The 24,465-nt window shown below is 41.6% G+C and overlaps 1 protein-coding gene across 14 annotated transcripts in view; it reads left to right on the forward strand.

Annotated features, from left to right (window-relative positions):
• Positions 1-24,465, forward strand: part of NAV3 (neuron navigator 3) — a 548,360-nt gene that overhangs the window by 348,651 nt on the left and 175,244 nt on the right. For all 14 annotated transcript variants that reach the window (XM_077338887.1, XM_077338888.1, XM_077338889.1 and 11 more), the window contains one exon: positions 22,616-22,688. In XM_077338887.1, coding sequence (XP_077195002.1) covers positions 22,616-22,688 — 73 coding nt within the window. The remainder of the gene's footprint in view (positions 1-22,615; positions 22,689-24,465) is intronic.

Consider the following 24,465-nt stretch of genomic DNA (forward strand, 5'->3'; position numbering starts at 1 on the left):
TGAGCACAGGCAAATACATATTACCCATACAGAAATAAACTCTATAGCAAGCATAATGGTCAAGGACCTATCAGAAGGCCAATCCAGTGGCCTGTGGGGAATGTTGTAGTTTATTCATACTTGAGATTCCATGAGAAAACAACCTGTTTTGTATATTTTGAAAAATGACACCCACTATAATTTTCGGAGAACTAAGTATGTTCTTTAAGGCAGTGGTCCGCATCCTTCCGGTTGCCGCGGACCGCTGCTCCGGAGTGGCGGGAGAGGGCGGCCCGGGGCCCCGCGCACGCACGGCAGCCCCAGCGCAAACGCGCATGCGCGGACTGCCAAGCGCAAACGCGCATGCGCGGCAGTCCGCCGTGCTGGCGGCCGCGGCTCCCTCTCCCGGCCCCTCCGGGCCGCCAGCAAATCGGCCGCCAAAGCGGCCGATTAGCTTGCGGCTCGGCAAGCTTCTTTTCCCCCTCTCCCGAAACAAGAAGCTTGCTGGGCCGTGAGTGGCCTGGCGAGCTTCTCGCTTCGGGGGGGCGGGAAGAGGGAGCTGCGGCCCAGCAGTGGGCCGCGGCCCGCAGGTTGGGGACCACTGCTTTAAGGTACAGAATTCTAAATTCTATTGTTATAGAAATTCCATAATAAATAAGTGCATTTAAGCATCTCTTGAAGGGCATAAAGAACAACAAGAAGATGGCTAGTGATAGAGAAATTGGTTACTGAAGAAGGAAATTTGGATTGGGGAATTTCCCAATAGTGTGGCCAGTCTTCTGGTATAATGGGAGACTTTCTGCACTGCAGCCTATGTGTCTGCTGCCACTCAGTAGAAAGGTAGGAGAAAACCAGCAGGGAGCAAACTTCACAGCAATGCTGCAACATCATACCTGGTATGAACCTGGAAGGGATACCCTTGCATTGGTGCAATGTTCTAGGCTTACATCAAAACTCTATGGTAAAACCATATGTCCTAGAGCAGGGATCCCCAACCAGGGGTCCACGGGCTCCTAAGGGTCCTTGGGAACTCTGGAACGGGTCTGCAGCCTTTCCCTACTACATTAACAGACTGAGCCACAAGATAGGGAACTGGTTGCCTCTGCCCAGAGGGCTGAGTGGTTAGGCCATGGGTGTAAAAATAAAAGGGGGAAGAGTTGGCTTTGTTGTGGCATGGAGGGCCTGGGCTGTCTTCTCAGGTCCTGCCATTCTTCCAGGCCAACATGAGGCAGAACCACGTAATAGTAGTAAAGGTGTGTGTGTGTGTGGGGGGGGAGGTGGAAGTGAAAGGATGGTGAAGGGTGAGGGTGGTGATGTTGCTTCTGGTGACATGTCAATTCCAGGGGGTGTGACAGGGAGGTGTGTCCAGCTGACATCAGTTCCATTGGTCCTCAAAGCTTAAAACTTTATTTCAGGGGCTTCTCCACAGTCAAAAGGTTGGAAAAGCTGTCCCAGAGTGACATATAGGGATGGGCATGAACTGCAAAATGCAGTTAGGTTCATGATTCATGGCCAAACTATCTGATATCTCATGAAGTGTATATGTGCACACAAATACAAACAAAAGCTTATACCCGGAATTATACCCAGAGTACCTCTCTTTCCAATGTAGGGTATCGGCACTTGGAAATCTGTAAGTTTGTATTTATTCATGATTTACGTAACCAAATAAAAACAAATGTATTTGTATTTGATACTTTTGCTATTAACTATTTTTATACAATCTATCATATGAGCCTCTTGGGGGGCAGAGTGGTAAGGCAGCAGACATGCAGCCTGTAAGCTCTGCCCATGAAGCTGGGAGTTCAGTCCCAGCAGCTGGCTCAAGGTTGACTCAGCCTTAAATCCTTCTGAGGTCGGTAAAATGAGTACCCAGCTTGCTGGGGGGTAAACGGTAATGACTGGGGAAGGCACTGGCAAACAACCCCGTATTGAGTCTGCCATGAAAACACTAGAGGGCGTCACCCCAAGGGTCAGACATGACCCGGTGCTTGCACAGGGGATTCCTTTACATTTACCTTTATAGAATCCATCATAGTTACTTGGGTACCTTTTGTGGAATGGGCACAAAAGCTACACACTTTCTGATGGTTCAGTGGTTTATTTTTTACTAGTGGCCAAAGACCAATGCAATCTTAACATAAGATTTTATTAAGATTTCAAAACAGAGTCTTGCCTACTGACACTCCTTAAGGCTGGAAGAGGGAAAATGGTATTTGATTGACAAGCCTGTTTCTGAACATGAAGCCAATGGATGGCCAGCCTGTCTGAAATTTTACAAAAGATCTTGGATATCATAAATCCCTCCCTCCCTAATGTTTCCACTTCTGCATTGTGAAATTTCTGGAGATTGGGGGGTTGAACCTGGGGAGGGCAGAGTTTGGGGAACAGAGAGACTTCATTGGGATAGAATTTTGTTGAGTCCACCTTACAAGTAGCCATTTTCTCCAAAGGAATTTATTTCTTTTACCAGGAGACTAGTTGTCATTCTGTGAGATCTCTCAAGAGCCAGCTTTTGCAGTGGCCTCTAATCAGGGAAGCCAGGTTTGATTTCCCACTCTTCCACATGCAGCCAGCTGGGTGACTTTGGGCTAGTCACTGTCCCATTAGGGCTGTTTTCACAGAGCAATTCTATCAGAACTCTCTAACCCCTTCCTACCTCACAGGGTGTCTGTTGTGGGGAAAGGATGGGCAGTGATTGTAAGCCACTTTGAGACTCCTTTGGATAGTGAAAAGCAAGGGATAAAACCCAACTTTCCATCTTCTAAAATGGTTTTACTCTAGAAGGTCTTTTATCTAGAATAGATTGGAGTTTGTTTGATCATTTAAAATGTTGGCTGTTAATATTATCAAACTTTCAAAATGCAGGATTATTTAAGTTTGGGGCTTGTTTTATATTGGGGGTATAAAACACATTTAAGTCAATCACCTTGGGTTTGCTATACAGTGAGGAAAGATGATAAAATAAAGCTCTGTGTTTTCTCTAACAGGATGACATGGTTGCCCTGATAATCTTCCAGCCACTTTTGATTAACAACTGACGGGTGATATGAAATGTTGAGTACAGATGTAAAGAGGTATATTCAGCACTTGTTAGAAGACATAAAAGAGTCTTGTGTGTAATTTGAGTTCAGTTGTTATCCTATACACATTTTCTCAGAAATAAGGATTCCAGCCTCCTTTTGGAAGCTGGAGAGTCCCAACAACAACAGAATAACAAACTACTACTACTACTACTACTACTACTACTACTACTACTTCCTCCTCCTCTCCAATAGGGCTCCAGAGCAGCATAAATCGTTCTCCTCTCCCATGGCAGAGAAGTGATTAATAGATTAACCAGCCATTAAAAAAAAAGAATTTTCTCTAGGTCTTCATCACGGTTTTAATTTGACAGTTTTGTTTTTACTTCCTGTCTTTAAATAGTTGTAAAGAAACAGGTTCTAGAGAGGAAAATCCAGCTCCAAAGAGAAATCAAGTGAATAAACTTGGCAGTATTTTCAGTATATATGTGTGTGTGTGTTTTTTTTTAAACCAGTAATTAACATTTTGGTTTCCTGTGAAATATTTCAAGTCTGGAATCATTTAAGTGTTAGTGTGGCCTCTATGTGCTCAGTCTGTTTCTTGTTAAAGGGATATTGTCAAGGGTAGCAGTCAGGTTAGTCATACTGGTAAGACTTTGTTTTTAAAAGGAAATGTTTTAGCTTATGTGAAGTACAATCTTCAAAGCCTTTTTGATTGAAAAAATAAAACGGCTAAATCTGTAAATATCCCTGTGATGATCTTATGATGCATTTCTTATAGTGCAATTTTGCCCCATAATGGATGTGATTCTGAAGCTAAGTGTTGTTCTTCCTGGCCAGTCAATCAGCATTTAAGAGCATTTGTCCCTCACATGATATTTTCTTTGGTTCAGTAGCAGAGTTGTCTAAAAACTTATTCAAGTTTCTTGTATCAAAATAGGGTTGCCAATTTGGGGCTCAGAAATTCTTGTAGAAGCAGAGCCTGAGAACAACACAGTTTATGGCTGAGAGGCAGCTCAACAGGGATGTTATGCTATATAGTCCATCCTCCAAATCTGCCATTTTCTCAAGAAGATCTGATCTGTGTAGTCTGAAGATCAGTCATAACTCCAGGAGAACTTCTGGCTTCACTTGGAGGCTGGCCAACTCCATTGGGTTCATAGCAATATGAGTTCCAACACATTGAACCAGAAGAAGAAGAGTTGGTTCTTATATGTCACTTTTCTCTACTCGAAGGAGGCTCAAAGCGGCTTACAGTCACCTTCCCTTTCCTCTCCCCACAACAGACACCCTGTGAGGTGGATGAGGCTGAGAGAGCCCTGATATTATTGCTCGGTCACCCAGCTGGCTGCATGTGGGGGAGTGTAGAATCGAACCCAGCTTGCCAGATTAGAAGTCCGCACTCCTAACCAATACGCCAAAATGGCTCTCTATGTTAGTGCTGTGTACACAATGAGTGAAGTTTTTCACTTCACTTCACTGGAAGGGATCGCACTGTCCATCCCTTTACATGGTGGTTCCCACAAGCAACTGGGAAATTGCATATATGGTCATGATTGCTTGAGGGCCCACATGTGAAATTTGCATGTTAGAGTCTGCGGTCAGGTTTTGCTGGTTATATAAACGACATCTGATAGCTGGTAACTTTGTGACTCTACTGATAATTGTTTTGGAAAATAAATTTGAGAGGCCTCTTTGGGTTCTCAAAAATTACTGAAAGTTAGAGAAACTCATGCAAAAGACTGTCCAAGTATTGTGTATTTTTTAATTTGTTTACCCCATTTATATCCCACGTCTTCAATGGGAGTCCATTCTCTTCTCATTTTATCCTCACAACTGACTGACAGTTGTGGCCCAAAGTCATCCAGTAAGCTTCCACAGTACAATGAGAATTTGAACCTATGTCTCCCAGATCCCAGTTCAGTACTGTAATGACTTTACCACACTGGTTCTCAAAATGTCTTAGCCTACTGAAGATATCCCTACTAAAAAAAGCCCCGACTTGGGTTGCCATAATCTCAAATGTAGAGAGGAATAAAAGGCAGGGACTTGGATCAGGACTTTAACTGATAGGTAGGACAAAATGAGAAAAGGTGATTCTTTATATACTGTGGTCCCAAACCATTTAGGATGTAAAGATCACTATGTTATTGCTCCTTTCCCATCCTATTATCTTTTTCAAGGACTAGGACTTTCTCAGACTCACCTGAATAGTGTATAATCTGCTCTTTGTTCTTGCTTTTTTAGACTACAATTTCTATTTATTTGTGTAGAATTATGGTTATTGCTAGGAATAAACAAATTCCAAGGAGTTGGTAGCTGGTAAGAAAAATACATATCCTTAGTTTCTATACAAAGTTAATTTTTCAGAAAAGAAGGCATAGATTATAGCATACAATTTTGAGAATTTATTCATATATTATAGGTGATGATATAATCATGTGGTAAAGAATTACAGTTGGCCCCACCAGATTCACCATGCATGCATACAAAGCATAATATCCTAAATGTAGCATGGTTTTCACTTCCAATTTTGAAGGGTTAATATCATATTTATTTTTTGTATATATGTACTGGGATGATGCTATAGGTTCTCTTTAAGCTTGTTGCTTCCTTGCACTGAGGAGAGAAAGCTAAGACAGGTACGGGATTTATCTGTACTGCTGATTGTGAGAACAGGATTGATTTGGGGTGATATGACAGCTTTGTAGAATTTGCAACCCTTGCAACAACCTAAAAGCAAATGTTTTCCTAATTATTTTCTGAACATATTTGTCTGGATAACAAATACACTATACTCAAGACAATAGCAGTTAAATTCTAGATTCACCTGTTGGCTGCAGGAATGAAATGTTTCTTGCAGAATAGCAGGAGGATTATAAAAAAGACTAGAAGCAAAGCCCGTTTCATTCAGGAGTACAATGGGTGCTAGCTTGGAGAGATGGGGTGGAAGAATTCTGCGGATGGCCTCCCCCCCCCCCCCAGGACCTGGAAAGGCTGCCGGCTGCGGGGAACTCACTGGCAGGGGCAGCCCTCAGATGGCAGGGATCTCCAAGCATTGGAGGGAAGTGGAAGGAGGAGGGGGTGGTCAGGGGTGGGGGAATGGAAGGTGATTGGCTGGCTGCTGGACTGACAGGCAAGCTGGTTGGAGGAGGAGGCGCTCAGGGGCAGGACAGCTGCCCTGAGTGGGTGTTAAGCACTGAGTGGCATTTAAGCTATGAGACCAGCTCCTCCTCCAAGCCCTTACCAGAAATATATAGTGGAACAGATATGTCCATTTCATCATGGTGTATTTATATGATTTTTAAAGGGAAATATGTGTGCTAGTTACAAATGCTGAAAATGTACATTTACTGCAAAGTCTCTGCTTTACTGTGTATTATTAAACTGAAATACAGAGCTAAGTGGAAGCTATAGAACTGGAAACTATTATCACTTTCTAGTACTGGACAGGACCTTGTTAACATAGGGCCAAACTGCATGATAAAGAAACTCCAGGGATGCCTCAGAAACACTGCTGCCATTTTACCTCTGAATTTCCTTCCGCTTAAAAGTTTTACAGGGCCCCCGTACTGCTTAGAACTGCAGTGCGGTGGGGAGGAGGGGCTCCTTTATCTCCTCCACGCCATGGACCAAAGCAGGATCAGGCGTCTGTAGCATATGAATACTGAGCAGTAGAAGAAGTAAAGCATTAGTGGTGTCCACTGTGATGCTGTATTGTCTGGTGTGGCCCTTAGGAGTTCCAAAGTGAGTGTGTTGTTCAACGATTGCACTTTCCTCATGCCTTGCAATGATGCAGTGGCACACATTTGAAATTCTGTATTTGAGGTTAATTTTCTAGGTTTTAATTAGTCAAGTGGTAAAGGCTTCTTGCCTTTTAATACATCCACCTTGAGATAGGAAGTCACATTCCCATCCCATGCAAAACTTCCTGCATGGGGATTGTAAGAATGTTACAAAGTAGATTTTAGTATTACCTTCTGTCTGCTGCCCAGCTTTCTGTCTGTACAGGCAGGTAATTTGCTTCAACAACTTTACATAGATAGAAACTATTACTGGTAACATTTTTTTCCTAATTATTTCTGTTCATCTCTTCCAGTTTAAATTAAATTGGTAAGTGACAGCATGCTAGGTGTTCTCTCCCTCCCTTGTGCTTAATTGCGTGGAAGTCATAGAAATAGTTCAATGGAAAGTTTAAACAGTTCTGCAACTTAAAATCATTCTACAGCTTTCTTATATACGCTGCTTTCTTATTATCACTTCATTATGTGCGTTCCACTGTAAGTGGCGGCAAGGGTCATCTATTTGAAGAGGAATCTGGATGGCTTCGGTTAAATTCTTAGGGTGGGTCACAGTAAAGTGTTCCATGTCTGTATCCATTTGTCAATATAGTTCAGGCTTCCTTCTGCTGCTAATTATGGTGACCATTTCTTCTGAAGCACATGGAGGCCTGAATCAGGAGATGTTTGTGGGCAGGAAAGAATGTCAGAATGCCCTAAAACGGATGGCTTCGGACATTGTTTAATGGAGTAAGGGTTGCTGCTTTATGCAGCTCTCTTTGCCTCAGAAACTGTTAAACCTTTAACAAATAAGAAAATTGAATTTGACTGAAAGAAATTCAAGGCAAAATGTAAAATCAGAAGCAGGCTTAACTTTTGACACATTCTCTAATTTTAATTTCATCATCTGAAGATAAGTACTTCTTTGTTTTATGGTTCAGTTGCTATTTCTTTGTTTTGTTTTTCCATTATGAGGGGCTCCTTATCCACGGGTATAAATGAGTCACAATTTTTTGCAAAATAGGAACAGCAAAATAGAATACTGAAATCCAAAATGTTTCTCTTTCTTAATTATTGAAATACTACCCAACATTCATGAGAAAGAGTTTGAAATGTATATTTTGGAATCAATGTTTTGCTGTTTTTTGCATCTTTAATACTTATAGCCAGGAGCTTTCCTGAGTGTTGCAGAGATTTGAAAAATCAAAATTAAGGCATGTTCAGTGACTTACAGTGCAAGCCTATGTAGAGTTAGACCCATCTATATTCTGTTGAAGGTAATTTGTTTAGAAGGCTGTAACGCTATTAAAAAATAAAAATAAAGCTTAAAAATAAAGCACACACATTGCTAAATATTTGGGAAAAAGCTGCTAGATCATCAACCATCCCCTTTCTCATTTCCCAACTCCAGAAAACATAAACCGGGCTGTGTTTTACCTGCTTGGATAAACTAGGTTTGTGGACCTTCTGCAACACAGACCATGCTATTTTAAAAAATAAAAAATTACTCAAAGCAGGAAATGGAGGGGGGAGGACAGGAACGCGGGTTGGGACAAAGCTGCAGAGAGTATTGTGTGTTTCCCCCTCCAAATGGCCTTATCCCTGGTTGCTTACTGGTAGCTGTTGATTCACACGATTTAGGCTGGTAAATCCAGTTTTCTGGATTTACCGCATCACACTTTAAAAATGGCCAAATAGCGACCCAGCTACTGGATAGCCTCGGGATGTTGCTGATGTCATGTGGAGGAGCCTGAATATGCCGTCAGCATTTGGAGGCTGTCCAGCTTCATTTTGCACATATGGAAATGCCCTTTGTATAAGGAAAATGCTACAGAAGAAACAATTAGGTCATTTCCACACATCTGTAAAAACAGTGTTGTGCCAGCCGAATGGCATGGCATAAATATAATCGCGCCTCCTGGCCTCACCTTTTTCCTGTTTTGCTCTTCTCTGCCACCTTTTTGCGCTTCTCAAGCCAGACAACCAATCCACTTTCTCAATGTTTTAAAGCAAGGGTAGTCAACCTGTGGTCCTCCAGATGTCCATGGACTACAATTCCCATGAGCCCTTGCCAGAAAATGCTGGCAGTGGCTCATGGGAATTGTAGTCCATGGACATCTGGAGGACCACAGGTTGACTACCCCTGAGGGCCTGCAATGCCCGCTAATTTTTTTAAATTAAATTCTTCTCCATTGAAAAACCTATGCATCATAGATACATAGTGCTTTTTTATTGCCACCCGTTATGGAATCGTATCCTCAGTTTACAGTGGAATCTAGAGGCACACGAATTCAGTCTCTGTAGTCTTTCTGTACTGATTCCTAGATCTTAAGGTTACCAACCTCTAGATCAGTGGCCCCCAACCTTTTTATCACTGGGGACTGGTCAATGCTTGACAATTTTACTGAGACCCGGGGGGGGGGTAGTCTTTTGTGAGGGACATCGCCGCCACCTGAGCCCCTGCTCCGCTTGCTCTTCCGCTGGCGCACCTGACTTCCTGCTGCCCACTGGGGTGCGTTGCCAGCAGCAGCTGTGCAGTGCCATGCCGAGGGGGAGCCCCAGCCATGGCGGCCACCGGAGAGCACCAGAGGTGAGCTGGCGGCAGAGTGTCAGAGCAGCCCCCAAGGCTGCATCTGGGGAGGAGGACAAGGAGGAGCCGTGGCCCGGTACCGACTGATCTACGGACCGGTCCCGGTCCCCGAACCGGGGGTTGGGGACGGCTGCTCTAGATGGAACCTGGAGCTCTTCCATTATAATGACTGATCTCCATACTGCATATATCAGTTTCTCTGGAGATCAAAGCAATTTCAGAAGTAGACTCAATGGTATTACATCCTTTTAAAGTTCAGCCCCTCCTCAAACAATGCTTTCCCTAATCTCCACCCCCAATTCTTCAGGAATTTTGAACTGGTATTAATTCAGTATGGGTAGGAGATGATGAAAATCAACCTCACTCTGTCTAAATAGCAACAATAGTTCATGTCAATAGAAAACAAAGTCAGAAAAGCCCACCAGAATATATGGAGCCAGAAATAACCAGTGGGGGTACTATAGAAAGAAAGGCCTCTTAAGAACAATCTGTTTTTATGGAAGACGTCTTGGACTGTGACGACAATGGTTCATTGTCAGTTTTAATATCTGCTGACATCTTCTTATCTGTCTGAACTCAGAGTGAACTCTCTAAACCAGACAGACCAATACCAGAATAACAAATGTTAGCAAGGCCATTACTTTTGTTATGTGTTTTCTTTATAATAACAGTAATAACAAATGGGGATTTTTTAAAAATTCCTAAATAAACAAGTGTACATCCCCATTTGGCTGTTTGCAGGAACTTTGTTGCTGTTAGGTGCGAAGTCGTGTCCAACCCATCACGATCCCATGGACAATGATCCTCCAGGCCTTCCTGTCCTCTACCATTCCCCGGAGTCCATTTAAGTTCACACCAACTGCTTCAGTGACTCCATCCAGCCACCTCATTCTCTGTTGTCCCCTTCTTCTTTTGCCCTCAATCGCTCCCAGCATTAGGCTCCCAGCAGGAACTGCATTATAACCCAAATCTGCATTTCAAAGGAGTAGGAAAAAACCTTGACTGCTAGCACAGGGCCTCCATCAAATATGGCATTTAATATTTTAATATTTGTAGGTTTTTTAATGTAATAGCACATGAACTTACAATTAGGGTCATTTTGTCAAAGTCTGTTCAGAGGGTTTCCTGCATACCTGCCATTGCTCATTTCTAAGTGGAAAGGCCAACATGCCTCACATTTGTATTACACTCTTGGAGAAAAAACCATATTGAACTGCAGTCTGACCCTTGGTTCATGTTTGACAACTGTTCAAAAGATGAAATTTCAAGAATTGTCTTGAAGCAACATGTGTAAGCTGAAAGCATTCAGCAAGAGGTCAGCTAAAGAATGAGAAAGGTAATTTAGATAGGTGTGATCAAGATCATGACATTTAACAGCTTTCTATGGGACGGTAAGAAGAAAGTTAATCTGTTTCTTACATGGGGCTTGTTAGCTTCAAAGAAAAGCAAAAGCTAAAGGAGTTGAGATAAAATAGGCAACTATGGAAAAGTCCAATTTATTGTCCAGGCAGAGGAAGAACTGTATAATGTTCACAGCAAGGGAGCTGGGCAAGTAAGTATGCTGAAAATAATAATGTAGTTTGGTAACCTTGTTTGGTCTTGTGGGGTACTGTCTTCATTTTATCAGGCTAATTTGAGAGACACCAATGATGCTCATACTATTTTGGCTCAGAATATGAAAAGAAATCCCCAGATGCCAAATTCCTTCCTGGTTTAGATGGCAATCACAAGACAGAAGAATTATTTTCTCATAGAAGAAGAGTTGGTTTTATATGCTGAAGGAGTCTCAGAGTGGTTTACAATTGCCTTTTCTTTCCTCTCATCACAACAGGCACCTTGTGAGGTAGGTGAAGCTGAGAGAGCCCTGATATTACTGCTTGGTCAGAACAGCTTTGTCAGTGCTGTGATGAGCCCAAGGTCACCCAGTTGACTCCATGTGGGGGAGTGGGGAGTCAAACCCGACTCGCCAGATTAGAAGTTCATGTTCCTAACCACTACACCAAGCTGCCAATGAAGCTTGGCATAACTAGTTGGCCTTTCTCATTAACTCGGCATCCCTGCATCTGTGGGAAACATACATTGCCTACACCTTCAAAGAACATCCTCCTTCCTGATCCCCCCCCCAGTTATACAGCATAATGTGAATATGGGAAATGGCAGATCTCAGAAGTGCTTTCTTACCTCTGAAATCCCCTTCCTATCCATCCAACATAATGCCAGCCTGCCAAGAGCTTTATTACTTTATGTATTCACCTAGAAATTAGAATATCAAACCAGGTCCCAAGTTACCCAGATCATTCTCTTTGATCATTTTGATCCTGGCCATCCCATATCAATCAACCTTTTGGTCAAGACCTCAAAAGGGCCCCTGCAATCCTTTTGTCCAAAAGCCTATGTGACTTTGTACCACATATCTGGCTAAGGAAAGGCTATATAAACCTTTCCTTTGGGCTCCCAACATGCATGCCCAACTCAGATGCCACTCATTCATGTTGCCCTGACTCCCTCCCAATTCCTTCATGCTACACGCTCCAAGCCTAGATCGATAATTGTATGATCCTTGCTGTCCTCTTCCCCAAACTTAATCATTTCCTGTCTTATTTTCCCCTGATACTTGTGCAGCATGATTGCTTAGTATGTTGTCCGGGTATTATTCTTTAATTAAAACTACATGATATTTTAAAGGAAGTATTTTCAGAGTGCAAAAATCACAAAAATTGGAATTCACTCATGGCCACTTATTATTTAAAAGTATATCACATTTCTTTAAACCGAATGCCCCCCCCCTGCCCAACAATGCTGAAGCCATAAGTCAAGGCTGAGGCTTTACACGATCCAGTGTCCTTACTTTAGAATCTGGCAGATTGTAACATTCATGGAAGTGATTAATCTCATAGAAATGGAGGGAAATGTAGGACTTTATTAGTCACCATTACATATCCTATCTAAGTCCCTCATTCATTTATGTTTGGAAGCAGAAAAAGTCATGTCTGCCAAATGAAGAAGATGAAAACTTTCCTTAGTAATACCAAACCAATTGCAATTAATATACAAATTATGATGAACTAGTGGTAAGCATCAGCTCCACAAGTGAATATTCCTATACTTATCTTCATTTAGAAGGATGCCGGCATGGTTTGTACGGAGATTTTCAATTCATTATTTGTGTAGTTGGCACTCTCATCATATTTTAGCAATATTTGTCTGGTCAGACTGAAAGTTCAACATAGTATAGTTGGGGTAAAAACCTCCTCCACAACCCAATGAACCATACTGGCATCCTTCTAAGTGAAGATAAATATAGGAATGTTCACTTGTGGCTCATCATAAAATCTGTATATTAATTGCAGTTATTTTGATATTACTTAGGAAGGCTTTCATCCTCCTCATCTGGCTGACATGATATTTTCTGCTTCCAAATATAAATGAATTACAGACATCAGATAGGATAAATAATGGTGACTAATAAAGCCATACATTCCCCTCCATTTCCATGAGACTAATCACATTTTGTCTGAACTACTTTTTTCTAAAAGAAAAGAAAAAATAGTTCTTCAAAATAGATAGATAAAAGCTTGACTTTAAATGCAGAATTTCCTAGTATTTTTCCACTTAATGGCATAGGTCTGTACTGTTATGGTGCACTGACTCACCAGTACAAGGTCACATAATAGTGTTCCTTGTGTCTATAATAGCATTTAGCCAGCATAGTAAATTATCTCATGAATCACTATCTTCACTTTTGAATTTCTGCTGGTTACATTTGAGTTGTCATACTTTAGATGTTAGCTATTGAAAGCTTTCACACATATTTCACATTTGATCCTAGGTTTGATGTTTTGATTTTACACTGCACTGTGGGATTCCCAGAGTTAAGCAAAGTAAAGAGTCCTAAAATGGGCCTCATCAGTTTGCAGTATCACTGCATGATAGATGTTTTAATGTTAACTGTAAAGAAAAATCCACTCTGCTTACGATATAGTCATTCAAAAATAATCTTCCTCAAGCTGTAGAGTTGCCTTGCTGGGAAGTAAGGGTAGGACCATTCAAATGATTTAGAGAGTGGCCATTCATAATTTGAGATGGGAAAACCCAAAGCGTTTTCCCACCCCAAGCCTCAGTGAGATTGCAGGAGTCAGTTTGGCTGACCACATCAGCTGGATGGTGGCGCAATGCCTTGTCTAAATGACTAAGCGTTGCTGTTCTTTTCAAAATTATACTCGCTGAGTGAGATTTGTGTCACTATGCCACAGTCACCATTCTACCTTCCCTAAGACCTAATAAGACCAAGAACAATACCAAATTGCGTTAGTTAGAAGTAAAACTTTAGCCTATACTCTTTTAACCCCATCGTTTTCTGCTTAAGTAAACATAGATTTCAGAGACCCATTCCAGTCCTGATTGAAACAATATGAGGATGGCTAAAGCCTTTTTGGAACTGTTGCTATTGCAAAATTATTTTCATCTGTTAGTAAGTTTTGAAGCAGGGGTGTTCAGGGCTGCTAGAGTCTAAGTTCAAAGAATATCTGTGATTTGCCAAGGCAAGAAGAAGGTAATTAAATCAATGTTTATGTATACATTGAAAGCTTTAGAATTTCTAGACTTTAAAGATTTTAAAAAATATATGAACAGAACTGAAAGTGAAAAATAACCCCAAGAATTTATTACTCGGTGCCTTGTTGTGTAATATAACAGCACATTTATCATATTTCAAGTGTTCAAAGCACTTCACGCACATTATACTAATAGTCTTTAAAACAGGCCTATAGGGTGGGTGGGAATTATTAACTCCATATTGTTATTGGGTGCTTGAGCTCGGTCAGTAGTTGGTGGCATGGAGTACATTCTAAACTGAGGTCAGATTTGACCAGGATAGTATCTTCTGTTCTATACTAGCTTTCTGCTTTGTCAGCTTGGCGTTGTGGTTAGGAGTGTAGACTTCTAATCCGGTGAGCCGGGTTTGATTCTGTGCTCTCCCACATGCAACCCTGGCACTGATAAAGTTGTTCTGACTGAGCAGTTGTTCTCAGCCTCGCCTACCTCACAGGGTATCTGTTGTGGGGAGAGGAACAGAAAGCCGCTTTGAGACTCCTTCGGGTAGAGAAAATGGCATATAAGAACTCTTCTTCTTCTTCTTCTTCGTTTTGCAAATGGGAATCTACTAACATACCTACCTATGTTTGACCCTGTAGGCTGAATTGTTATAACATATATTCTAACAGTTTACAGATGAAAACATGTGCATTTTGTTGTATCTATGAGACCGATTATGCATGGGCTGAAAGGGGTCGGCTGACACCTGCATGACAGTGGGGCTAATCCCTACTTATTTATGATGCCAGCACTGTCCCAGCCCTGGTCTGCTTTATGGTGGCAAGGAAACACTGATTTTTCCACATTCCCTTTCTTGCCGCAGCAGCCAACAGAGGCTCAGCTAGAGCAGGCCCATGCACAGATTCTCCCCCCCCACACACACATACCTATGGTGTCCTCGCAGGGACATAAAATGTTTTGTTTGGCTTTGTGGTGCTTCAGGATGATGGAATAGTGGCATGCCACTTTCCTACCATCCTGCGGTGGAACCCCCACACTCCTTGCCCCCTTTTGCTGCTGCCATGAGGTGCAGCAGAACCTTCCAGCCTTGGAGTTGTGTATGCACATGCACAACTCTGGATTGGACTGTGTGTGCCTGGGGATTTCCATTGCCATGAAAAACTGGGGGCAGCCTGGCATCCCTTGCCCCCTCCTGCCACTGCCATGAGGTGCGGCAGAACCTTCCAGCCCTGGAGTTGTATATGCACTGGATTGCGTGTGCCGGGGGATTTCATCCCTGTGCATACACGGGAAGCTGCGTGGCATGTTGCCCTGCCATGAAAATTTGGTGGTGGCCTGGCATGGCCTCCACCGTGCATAAGCGGTCTGAGAGGAACCTTACTCCCTATCAGTGGGATGAGCATGCTCCAAAACCAATAATGTTGCAAGCAGTAACATAAATTACATATAAGCAGATGGCACCAGATGACAAAAGACAGTGAAAACAAAATTAAATGCATTATATGTTCTGATCTTTTTGGTCCAAGAGAGCCTGATCTTATCTGACCTTGGAATCTAAACAGATTTAGGCCTCATTAGTATTTGGACAGGATGACCCCAAGAAGCCCCAAGGTTGGCTAAATAAAGGCAGGTAGTGGCAAACCACGTTCCCCTTTTGCCTTAAAAGCCCTATGGGGTCACCAAAATTTGACTGCAACTGGACAGCTCTTTACACATATAAGTATATGTAAATTTATTTATTTATCATATGGCAGGTGTTTAATATAGTCAGGAGAACCTAAGATTGTCTGGCAGCCAGGCAAGAAATGTTTGAAGGTGGTTTGTCATCTCCTGCCCATGCACCATGACCCTGTTATTCCTTGGAGGTGACCTTCCCAAGTGCTCACCAGGGCTGACCCTGCTTAGCTTTTGAGATCTGATAGGTTTGGCTTGCACACACACACATGTTCAGAAGATATCCATCTTGTTTGGTTTCACTGTTTGATCCCCTTTTTACCACTGAGCAATATTGGGACACAATTTTTGGTCAGCACAACTGCAGCACAAAATTGTTAAAGAGCAATAACCATTAAATTTAAAAAATCCTTCAGAGGACCTGCATTTATAATCACCACTGAGCTCCTGAAACCCACCCCACACCCATAGCGAGAGAGGTAGACTTCAGAAGAAGGGTCTAGACAGTGATGACATATTTGCCAGACAGGTTAAATCCCCAAACCTCTCTTTTTAGAAAGTAAACACTGACCTGCATGCAGATTTCATCACAAAAAGTACAGATTTTAGTCCTTGCCATGCCTTTCTTTTCTGATTTTCCGCCACATTCTTTGCTTCTCCTGAGACAGTGCTCTGAAATGCAGGTATGTCTTGGCTGCAAAGAACACTTGAAAGAGATGTTAAATCATTCCAAAAACAAATTATTCTCTATTGCATATTATTAAATGGATATTCAGAAAAAAAGAATTAACTTGCTTTGTCCAACCTTGTCTGTGGCTATGTGAACACTGTGCCGCCAATATAGGTCTCTTGTAACCATAAGCAGAAGTGAAGTGAAAGATAAAAAAGAGTTTCTAGCCAGAAAATGGTTCAATTTGTATGGATTCCTTTCTGGCCATAACTACTGGCTCGTACTACAGAGAAAAATAGATTGAATTGTGAATTTCCATCATGATGATGAAGAAGAGTTAGGTTTTATACCTCGTTTTTCACTACCAAAAGAGGTCTCTAAGTGGCTTCCTTTTCTCTGCCCACATACCCTATACATTAGGGTAGTGCTGTGCTCTTTGAGAACAGCACTAACAGGACTGTGACTAACCCCAGGTCACACTGCTGCTGCATGAACTATATTACTATTTTTGCTTGCCAAATAAGATTAAAGTAGCAAAAACAACTCATTGCTTCATTTTACGTTAATCTAAAGTAACTAAATCCTTGTGGTCGATATTCAGGTAATTAACACTGGCCCAATGTTAGTGAATTATATTTATAGGACTCAAGCAGATATTATAGCTGTCATGGTTATGCTACCAGACCTCCACCCCACTAGTAAGTTATTTCCATCCTAATCATAATGTTCATGTTTGTCAGCAGTATACTTCTGCTTTCTACACAGGACAAACTAGTTAAGGAAATGGAAGTATATGAGGGCCTTTTTGCACGGGGATCTTTGTTGCAAATTGTTTGCGGAATGAAAAATCACCATTTGAAATAGTGGAATTCGTCGTTATGCATACCTGCCTTTGTAGTGGAATCAGTTGCGTTTTTTAGCGTTTCCCACAGGCTTCCGGTCTCGGCAGAAATCGCTAGAAAGGAAGCGCTATTGCCAAGCTCGTCCCGCCCCTGGCCGTCAAGCAGCCAATGGGCAGCCGTTAGCATGCTCCCAAACAGCCCCTTTCCCTTTAAGGAAGGTTTAAAAAAAAAAAAACAGACCCATTGTAACGAATCTGGGTAGATTCGTTGCAATGGAGAGACCCATCCAGCTGCCTGGGGTGTTTGAGCTGTCGTTTGATCGGTTGATCGTTAACACGCTGCCTCAGAGTGAAAAAAAAAATCCCCCCCCCTCTCACGGGCCCGATTTTCGGCTGAATGGAATGTGTGAAATGTGTGTGTGAAATGTGTGTGTGAAATGTGGGTGCTTAGTGACTGAAGGGGAGGGACTGAAGCCGGGAAGCCTCTGTTTGAGCTGTCATTTGATCGTGGCCACGCTGCCTCGGAGTGGAAAAAAAAATCCCCCCCCCCTCACGGGCGCGATTTTCAGCTGAAACAGTGTGAAAAATAAAGGGAAAATACATCAGCAAACGGGCTTCTGCGGGGTTCTTGTGACTGTAAACAGCTCTGAGGAGGGACTGCAGCCTGGGAAGCCTCACTGGCTAAACGGAGGCTCGCCGGTGCGTTGATCTCCACTCGCTCGGGGAAAAAAAATGGCGATTGCTTCACCGGAAGTTTGGAGGACAGGCTCAGGAGGAGGGACTTTGAAGAAACCGCAACAATGGGAACGCACAGGTCTTTTTCGCTACTGTTGCAGATTGGTTGCAGGAGTGTATCGCTTTCCGGAGGGTGAATCCACTTTTTGGGATTCCCCTAAAAGCGCTACAACGAAGCGCTTTTTGCTGATTGGTTTCAGGAGTGTTGCAGATTGTCTACGACATCGTGCGTTAAGGCAAATTAGTAGCGTTTTCAATTAGCAACCATTGTGCTATTTTGAAGCCGTGCAAAAAGCCCCTGAGTGTGGCATCAAAACTGCAATGATTCAGAACATGTGGCACAACATTTCAGTCTTTTGCTGATCTGAAAGTCACACTTTTCTAACAAAGGAGTGTTAAAGGGAGATTCCAAAGAGACATTGCTGAATTAAAGTTAGATGCTAGCTTGCATCTGCCATGAGTTAAACAGCGATGGCATCTTTCTTAGATTCTATAGTTCATAAATTGCTCAACAATTTCCACCATTCATTGTGGTTATCATATTCTTGTGCAAAGAAATATCACAGTCAGTTATCTTCTACATTATATGGCCTTTTAACGTTTTTTTCTTCCCTTATGTGCTGTGTGTATTCCACTAATTCAAGCTTCACTTCATCTTTCTGATGAATTGGGCTGTAGGCCATGGAAGATTATGCTTTGTGACCCAGAGCCCACTTCATCGGATGGTTGAAGCAAAGACAGTAAATCTATTAGTCTTTAAGGTACTGCCAGACTCTTTTTTGTTTTACCTAGTTGTATGAATTTCACATGGCTGCTGTTTTAACAAGTCAATGGTGGAGGCATGGGCTGTTTTATAGATTATTGCCAGCGGGGTGTGCAGAAATTACTCTTTTCAAGGATGGTTCTTGATATTTCTCCACCTTCTACAAGATGTGTCCTTCTTGGTCCTTCAATAACTATAAGACGCATTAAGATATTTATACATTTCTATGAATGATGTTCTTTCAGCTGTCTCCAAAGTCAAAATAATATCATTCCTCCGTATGTGCACATATTATAAACATCAATCCTAGCTGTTATATTTTTTAATCTGTCACAGACCAGAACTAGAACTAAGGTGAATACACCAGCAACTGTAATCTGCTCTTTACTCTGCTCTGGTTTGGCCTCATTTGGAGTACCGTGTTCAGTTTTGGGCACCACAGTTCAAGTGGGGTGTAGACAAACTGGAGCGTGTCCAGAGGAGGGCAACAAAGATGGTGAGGGGTTTGGAGATCAAGACATATGAGGAAAGGTTGGGGGAGCTTGGTCTGTTTAGCCTGGAGAGGAGATGACTGAAAGGGGATCTGATAACCATCTTCAGGTATTTAAAAGGGTGCCATATAGAGGATGGAGCAGAGTTGTTCTCTCTTGCCACAGAGGGACGGACCAGATCCAATGGGATAAAATTAATTCAAAAGAAATTCCGTCTAAACATCTGGAAGTAGTTCCTGACAGTTAGAGTAGTTTCTCAGTAGAACAGGCTTCCTCGGGAGGTGGTGGGTTCTCCATCTTTGGAAATTTTTAAACAGAGGCTGGATAGCCATCTGATGGAGAGGATGATTCTGTGAAGGCTCAATTGGGTGGCAAGTTACAATGGATGAGCGATAAGTTACAATGGATGAGCATAGTGCAGGGGGTTGGACTAAATGACCCAGGAGATCCGTTCCAAGTATATTATTCTATGATTCTAGATGGGAAGGTCACAAATTGATCAGACTAGAAATATGTCTCTGAAAGCAGAGAGCCAAGGGTATGGAAGCCAAGGCCTTCTTCTGTTGCTCTTAAATCACTGGCATGCAAAAAGGGTATACTAGCTCTTTCCACTTTAGCCATTTTCTCAGAAATTTGCCCAAGCTGCCTAACCTATGTAGTGTTTGGTATTTTCTGTGACAGTTGTAGAGCTGTCATCCCCCAGGTGGGATGAGGGGAATTCTGCTCTCACCTGCCATTCTCCAATGCCATTTAAATGTATGTTGCATGTTCTTTCTTAAATCTGCTACCCTCTCCACTTCAGACAGTGACCTCAAAACCAATTATGATGAGAGGAGAAATAATCTCTCCACTTTCTCTGTATTATGCCTGTATCTTGTGCTTCTTAGGCTTTGTCCCCCTCAGCAGGGAAGCCCCCAAGTGATTTGGCCTATTCCACAGACAGGAAGATCATTCCCTTGCTTAGTTCGAGTAAATAATCATAACCTAACTCATTGGTCTGTTAGGTTTGTGAATAAATGCTGCTAGGTCATCAAGTCTTTAGAAATATGGCAGGCTACCAACCTAAGTTATTAATCACGTTTCAAGAAACTATTGATGCAGAGTTCAGGGATCATGTTAGGATCACTTAAATTACAAAAACACTGAATGAAATATGATGAATTCCTGCACACAGTGGCCAGCACAATAGTTAACTCTCTGTAAGGGAGTAAAAATTCCCCCAATGATTTTTATACATTGACAATCACTGTTAAAACACAAATATCTTTACAATGGTTTTAATATTACTATATTCAACCACCCCCAACAAATTTGCATTGATTTTGCTTCTGTGGATTCCTTATTTTTGTTAATATTTCTTATTACTGTGAGGTTGATCTTCCCTTGTTTGTATTTGTCTGTGTGTGGGGGCGGGGGGCGGGGGAAGGTTTTGTGTGACTCCTTTTACAGTTTCATGTCCCATTCATGTAAAAGGCATCACTTCCCAAGTATTTTCAAGTGATGTATGCTTTGGAATGACAAGCATTCTCCTGTATATAGCATACTGTCAGATGGGATATTTTTATTCACTATTACCCAGCTCTTCTACTATAAAAGTGCTCTCGGTTTGTTTCATAGGAACAGCTGCTGGCCCCATTTGCTGTTGACGACATTTGCGTGTACCATTGACTTTTATACTTGACACTTTAGTATTTAAAAAGTGAATTAATACAAAGCTCCCTCAATTACCAGGTCCAGTTTCAAGGTTTGATTAAATGATCACAGTGCTTGAGGGACTCCAATATAAATATGGATGCAGCAAGCTGACTTGAATACAGTCAGAAGAGACAGGTTACATGGCAGGTTACATGGCACAGGGAAAGGACTTGAAGAATATGGTGGTTGGATTGCTGCCAAAGAAACCATCCCTATGCAGAGATTTTAAAAATTCAGAAATTCTGAAGCCATGGGTGGGGCTTCGGGGTGGGGGTAGAAAATTGAGGACAAGTGCAACTATATTCAGTAAGAATGTTCATATACTTATTTGAACAGAAGAGATCAATCCATGCTCTAGCTAACCCAGTCAAGGGTTAGTTACTTTATATCGTGTCCCTTCCCTCTCTGTCTGCCTCTGTGAACTGAAAACAGAAAGCCAGGCAGGGGTAGACTGAGAAGTGAAAATAGACCTGGAAAGGTCCATCACTTTAGGGATGCCAGCCCCAGGTGGGATGTAGGGATCTCCCTAGATTTATAGCTTATCTCCAGGAATTTCCCAACCCAAAGCTGGCAGCTTTGCTCACACATAGCACCACCACGAATGGGGGGGGGGGACACAAAAGGTAGCTCCCTTGCAGTTGTGGCAGCTACTTTGTTCCTTGTTTCACACAGGATCTGGGCATTTGGGTCCTTCCCAGTGGAGTTAGTGACTACTTGCCTGCTCCACATGGCAGCAACTGGCCAGTCTTATATGGGGTCTGGATGGCCAGTTTGCCCACCTTGCACAGGCTGGGATAGCCAGCTCATTCTCAGTGCCACCCAGAACAAGATGAAGGCTGTCGCTTGCTTGTAGCTAGGGTGCACCTCGGTGGGGGCGGGGGATGGCTACCCAGTCCATTGGCTCATGGGATTTTTTTTTAGTGGATTTAATGGCTGCTCTGCCTCTGCAGCTAGGCATCAGAATAAGGAAGAGATCTATATGTGGACTATATTGTCTTATATTTTCTTAATTCATGTTTACTACACTTTAGTATGCTAACAAATCTGGATTTGGGTTCATTTTTAAAAGACATAGTTAATACTGGAATGTATGGGTGAGTGGGTGGGGGAAGTTGGCATAGAACAGCCTGCTTGTCAGAACTCAGAAGCATGGTTGGTACTTGGATGAGAGACCACCAAGGATAGACAACCAACTGCCTCTGCTTCTCATTGGCCATGAAAGCTCCTTGCTGGGTCTCCATAAGTCAGCTGCAACTTGATGGCATTTTTTACACACACAGACTGGAATGTACATCCTCATTAGCCTTTTAGTTGCTAGTCTTTCCCCTAAACTTTAGAGAATCACAGGAGGAGATTAAACTTCAATTTTAAGATAGCTGTATTTATGACATCACACCTTGTTTGAGGCCAATCTGTTTGGCATGTCTGTCAAGTGTTTGTGTTGATATGCTTTCACTGAAGCCATCACCCATGTTTGGACACACAACACAGTGTTCATTTCTGTATGGGAGCTTTCATTGTTGCTTATTTGAGTATACAGAATCCCGTTTTATGTTAAGTAGGTGGGTTGCTGATTTGCCAGCATGCCATTCTGGATCAACCCTTTATGAATTGTTTTTAAGCGCCAAAGTTGACAATGAAAGCTTTTATAGCAGTAGCCCAATTAGCCATAATCATTCTTGTTCAACTTTAGTAAAGAGCTGGAGTATGTGATGAATGTAAAGTATTCATTTCTCTTTCCCCCCCTCTGCCCATTTGCTGCCTTCTCACTTCATTTTGCAAAATAGCCTTTAACAGCTTTGCTATTTCTTCGTTTTGCAGATTGAGAATGTTGATGTCTGTCTTAGCTTTCTGGCAGCCAGAGGAGTAAATGTCCAAGGTCTTTCAGCTGAAGGTAAGAGAAACACATTGTCAGCACAGATAATGAAATACCTTCTTGAAAAATTAACTACTTAAATATTTATTTACAGAGGGGAAATAAACCATTTTGGAAAAAAAATACAGCTGTGAGTCATGAGTTTGTTTTTTAAAAATTAGCCTGAGTTTCTTAGTATAAAATAAATTTAATGTTTCCTATGGGAAATATGGGAAATTAATGTTTCCTATGAGAAACATAGGAAATAAATATTTTGCATTTATATACACCATTTAATTTCTTCTTTTATAACAATAGATAGGTACAGTGAACAAATAGTGTATGCATTCCACATATGTAGAATGAAAAATTAATATAACCTACACTGTGATTATATTGAAAATAAGATACAACGTATGTTTCAGTGAAGTTAACAGCAAACCTTAATTTAAAAAGAGTATGTGTTAAGTCATATGAGGGCTTGCAAGCTTATTCTTCACACTCTTGGTCAGTTTGGGAAGTTGGTCATCCATTATTTGGTGTAGTTAGTGCAAATGATATGTATTTAGACCTGAAATTATTTTTCAAATGAGATAGTGATACATATACTATGTCTACATAATAATCACAGCTCCAAAGAGTGCTGTGATGTGGTGAGTGCAGTATATTTGACTTTGATGAGAGTTGATAATCCTGGGGTTTTGAACCTTGATAGCAACTGTACTTAGCATCTTTTTCAGTCAGAAATCATTTCTGGATAGAGACAGCTAGTGTAATGCTGAGTGGGGAATGACAGCTTCTTTGGAAAGGAAATGCTAGATGTAGCTGTCACAAATAACTGGCATTTCTGTTCAGTTACAAACTTGCAAATATTGAACAATTTCAAGTAATAGGTTTCTTGAGTTACACAGTTCAGAAGTTCAAATGCCTGAAAGATGTTTTCTAAAACATACAGAAAAAGACACAGTCAGATTCTGTTAACTTCAGTGGAGCCTATTTGTTAGTATAATAGCTGCTTCCCATGTAGCTCAGTCAAAATAGATTTAATTGATGATCCTGAAAGGGATTTTACACTTTTTAGACTAATGGGGAAAAGAAAAACTCTTCTACATTTATTTCCACCATTAAAACCCATCTTTTTTTCACGTGTTCTAATCTAGTGACCAGAACCCGTATAATTACTATGGCTTAGGCTGCTAATGATATGGGATGCGAATGTTTAGAAATGGTGCACACTGGTTTTTTTAAGACCTAAGTTAACAACTGAATTTATTTCCCCTGCCTGCCTCCATTGCAGATGTGCAGTGCAAACATGATCCTGTTCATAAACATTATTAAAATAATAATAATATAGTCATTTAGAGATAAAAAAGGAATTTTCTATACTTTGACCCTTTAATGTCTGCGTATTATAACTGCATCTGAAAATAAAACGGATATTAAAACAACATGAATATTTCATATTTGAGGAAAGAATTCGAAGTCAGAATTCTGCAGGATTTCTGAAGCACACTAGCAATGCTTTTGGAGTTATCATGCTGTTTCCTATTTAGCTATGTTAACGGCTGACTGTAGTTATGAATTTAGGAATTTTGTACAGGGCATTCATCACTGCTGCTCTCACTTGATAAATCACTCAGTGTATCCTGAAAGAGTAGAGCAATAATAAATGTTCTTAGAAGGTGAGCCAATCTACTGGGGTTACTGAAGAAATTAATGACACTAACTAAATCTAAAACCACTTTAAAAACAGTGCAGTGAACATAATCTTCCTTCCAATGACATAATGCTTTGGGATTTTATCCACTTTATTTTT

The sequence above is a fragment of the Paroedura picta genome, chromosome 5 (genome assembly GCF_049243985.1).
Source record: "Paroedura picta isolate Pp20150507F chromosome 5, Ppicta_v3.0, whole genome shotgun sequence".
Taxonomy (NCBI): domain Eukaryota; kingdom Metazoa; phylum Chordata; class Lepidosauria; order Squamata; family Gekkonidae; genus Paroedura; species Paroedura picta.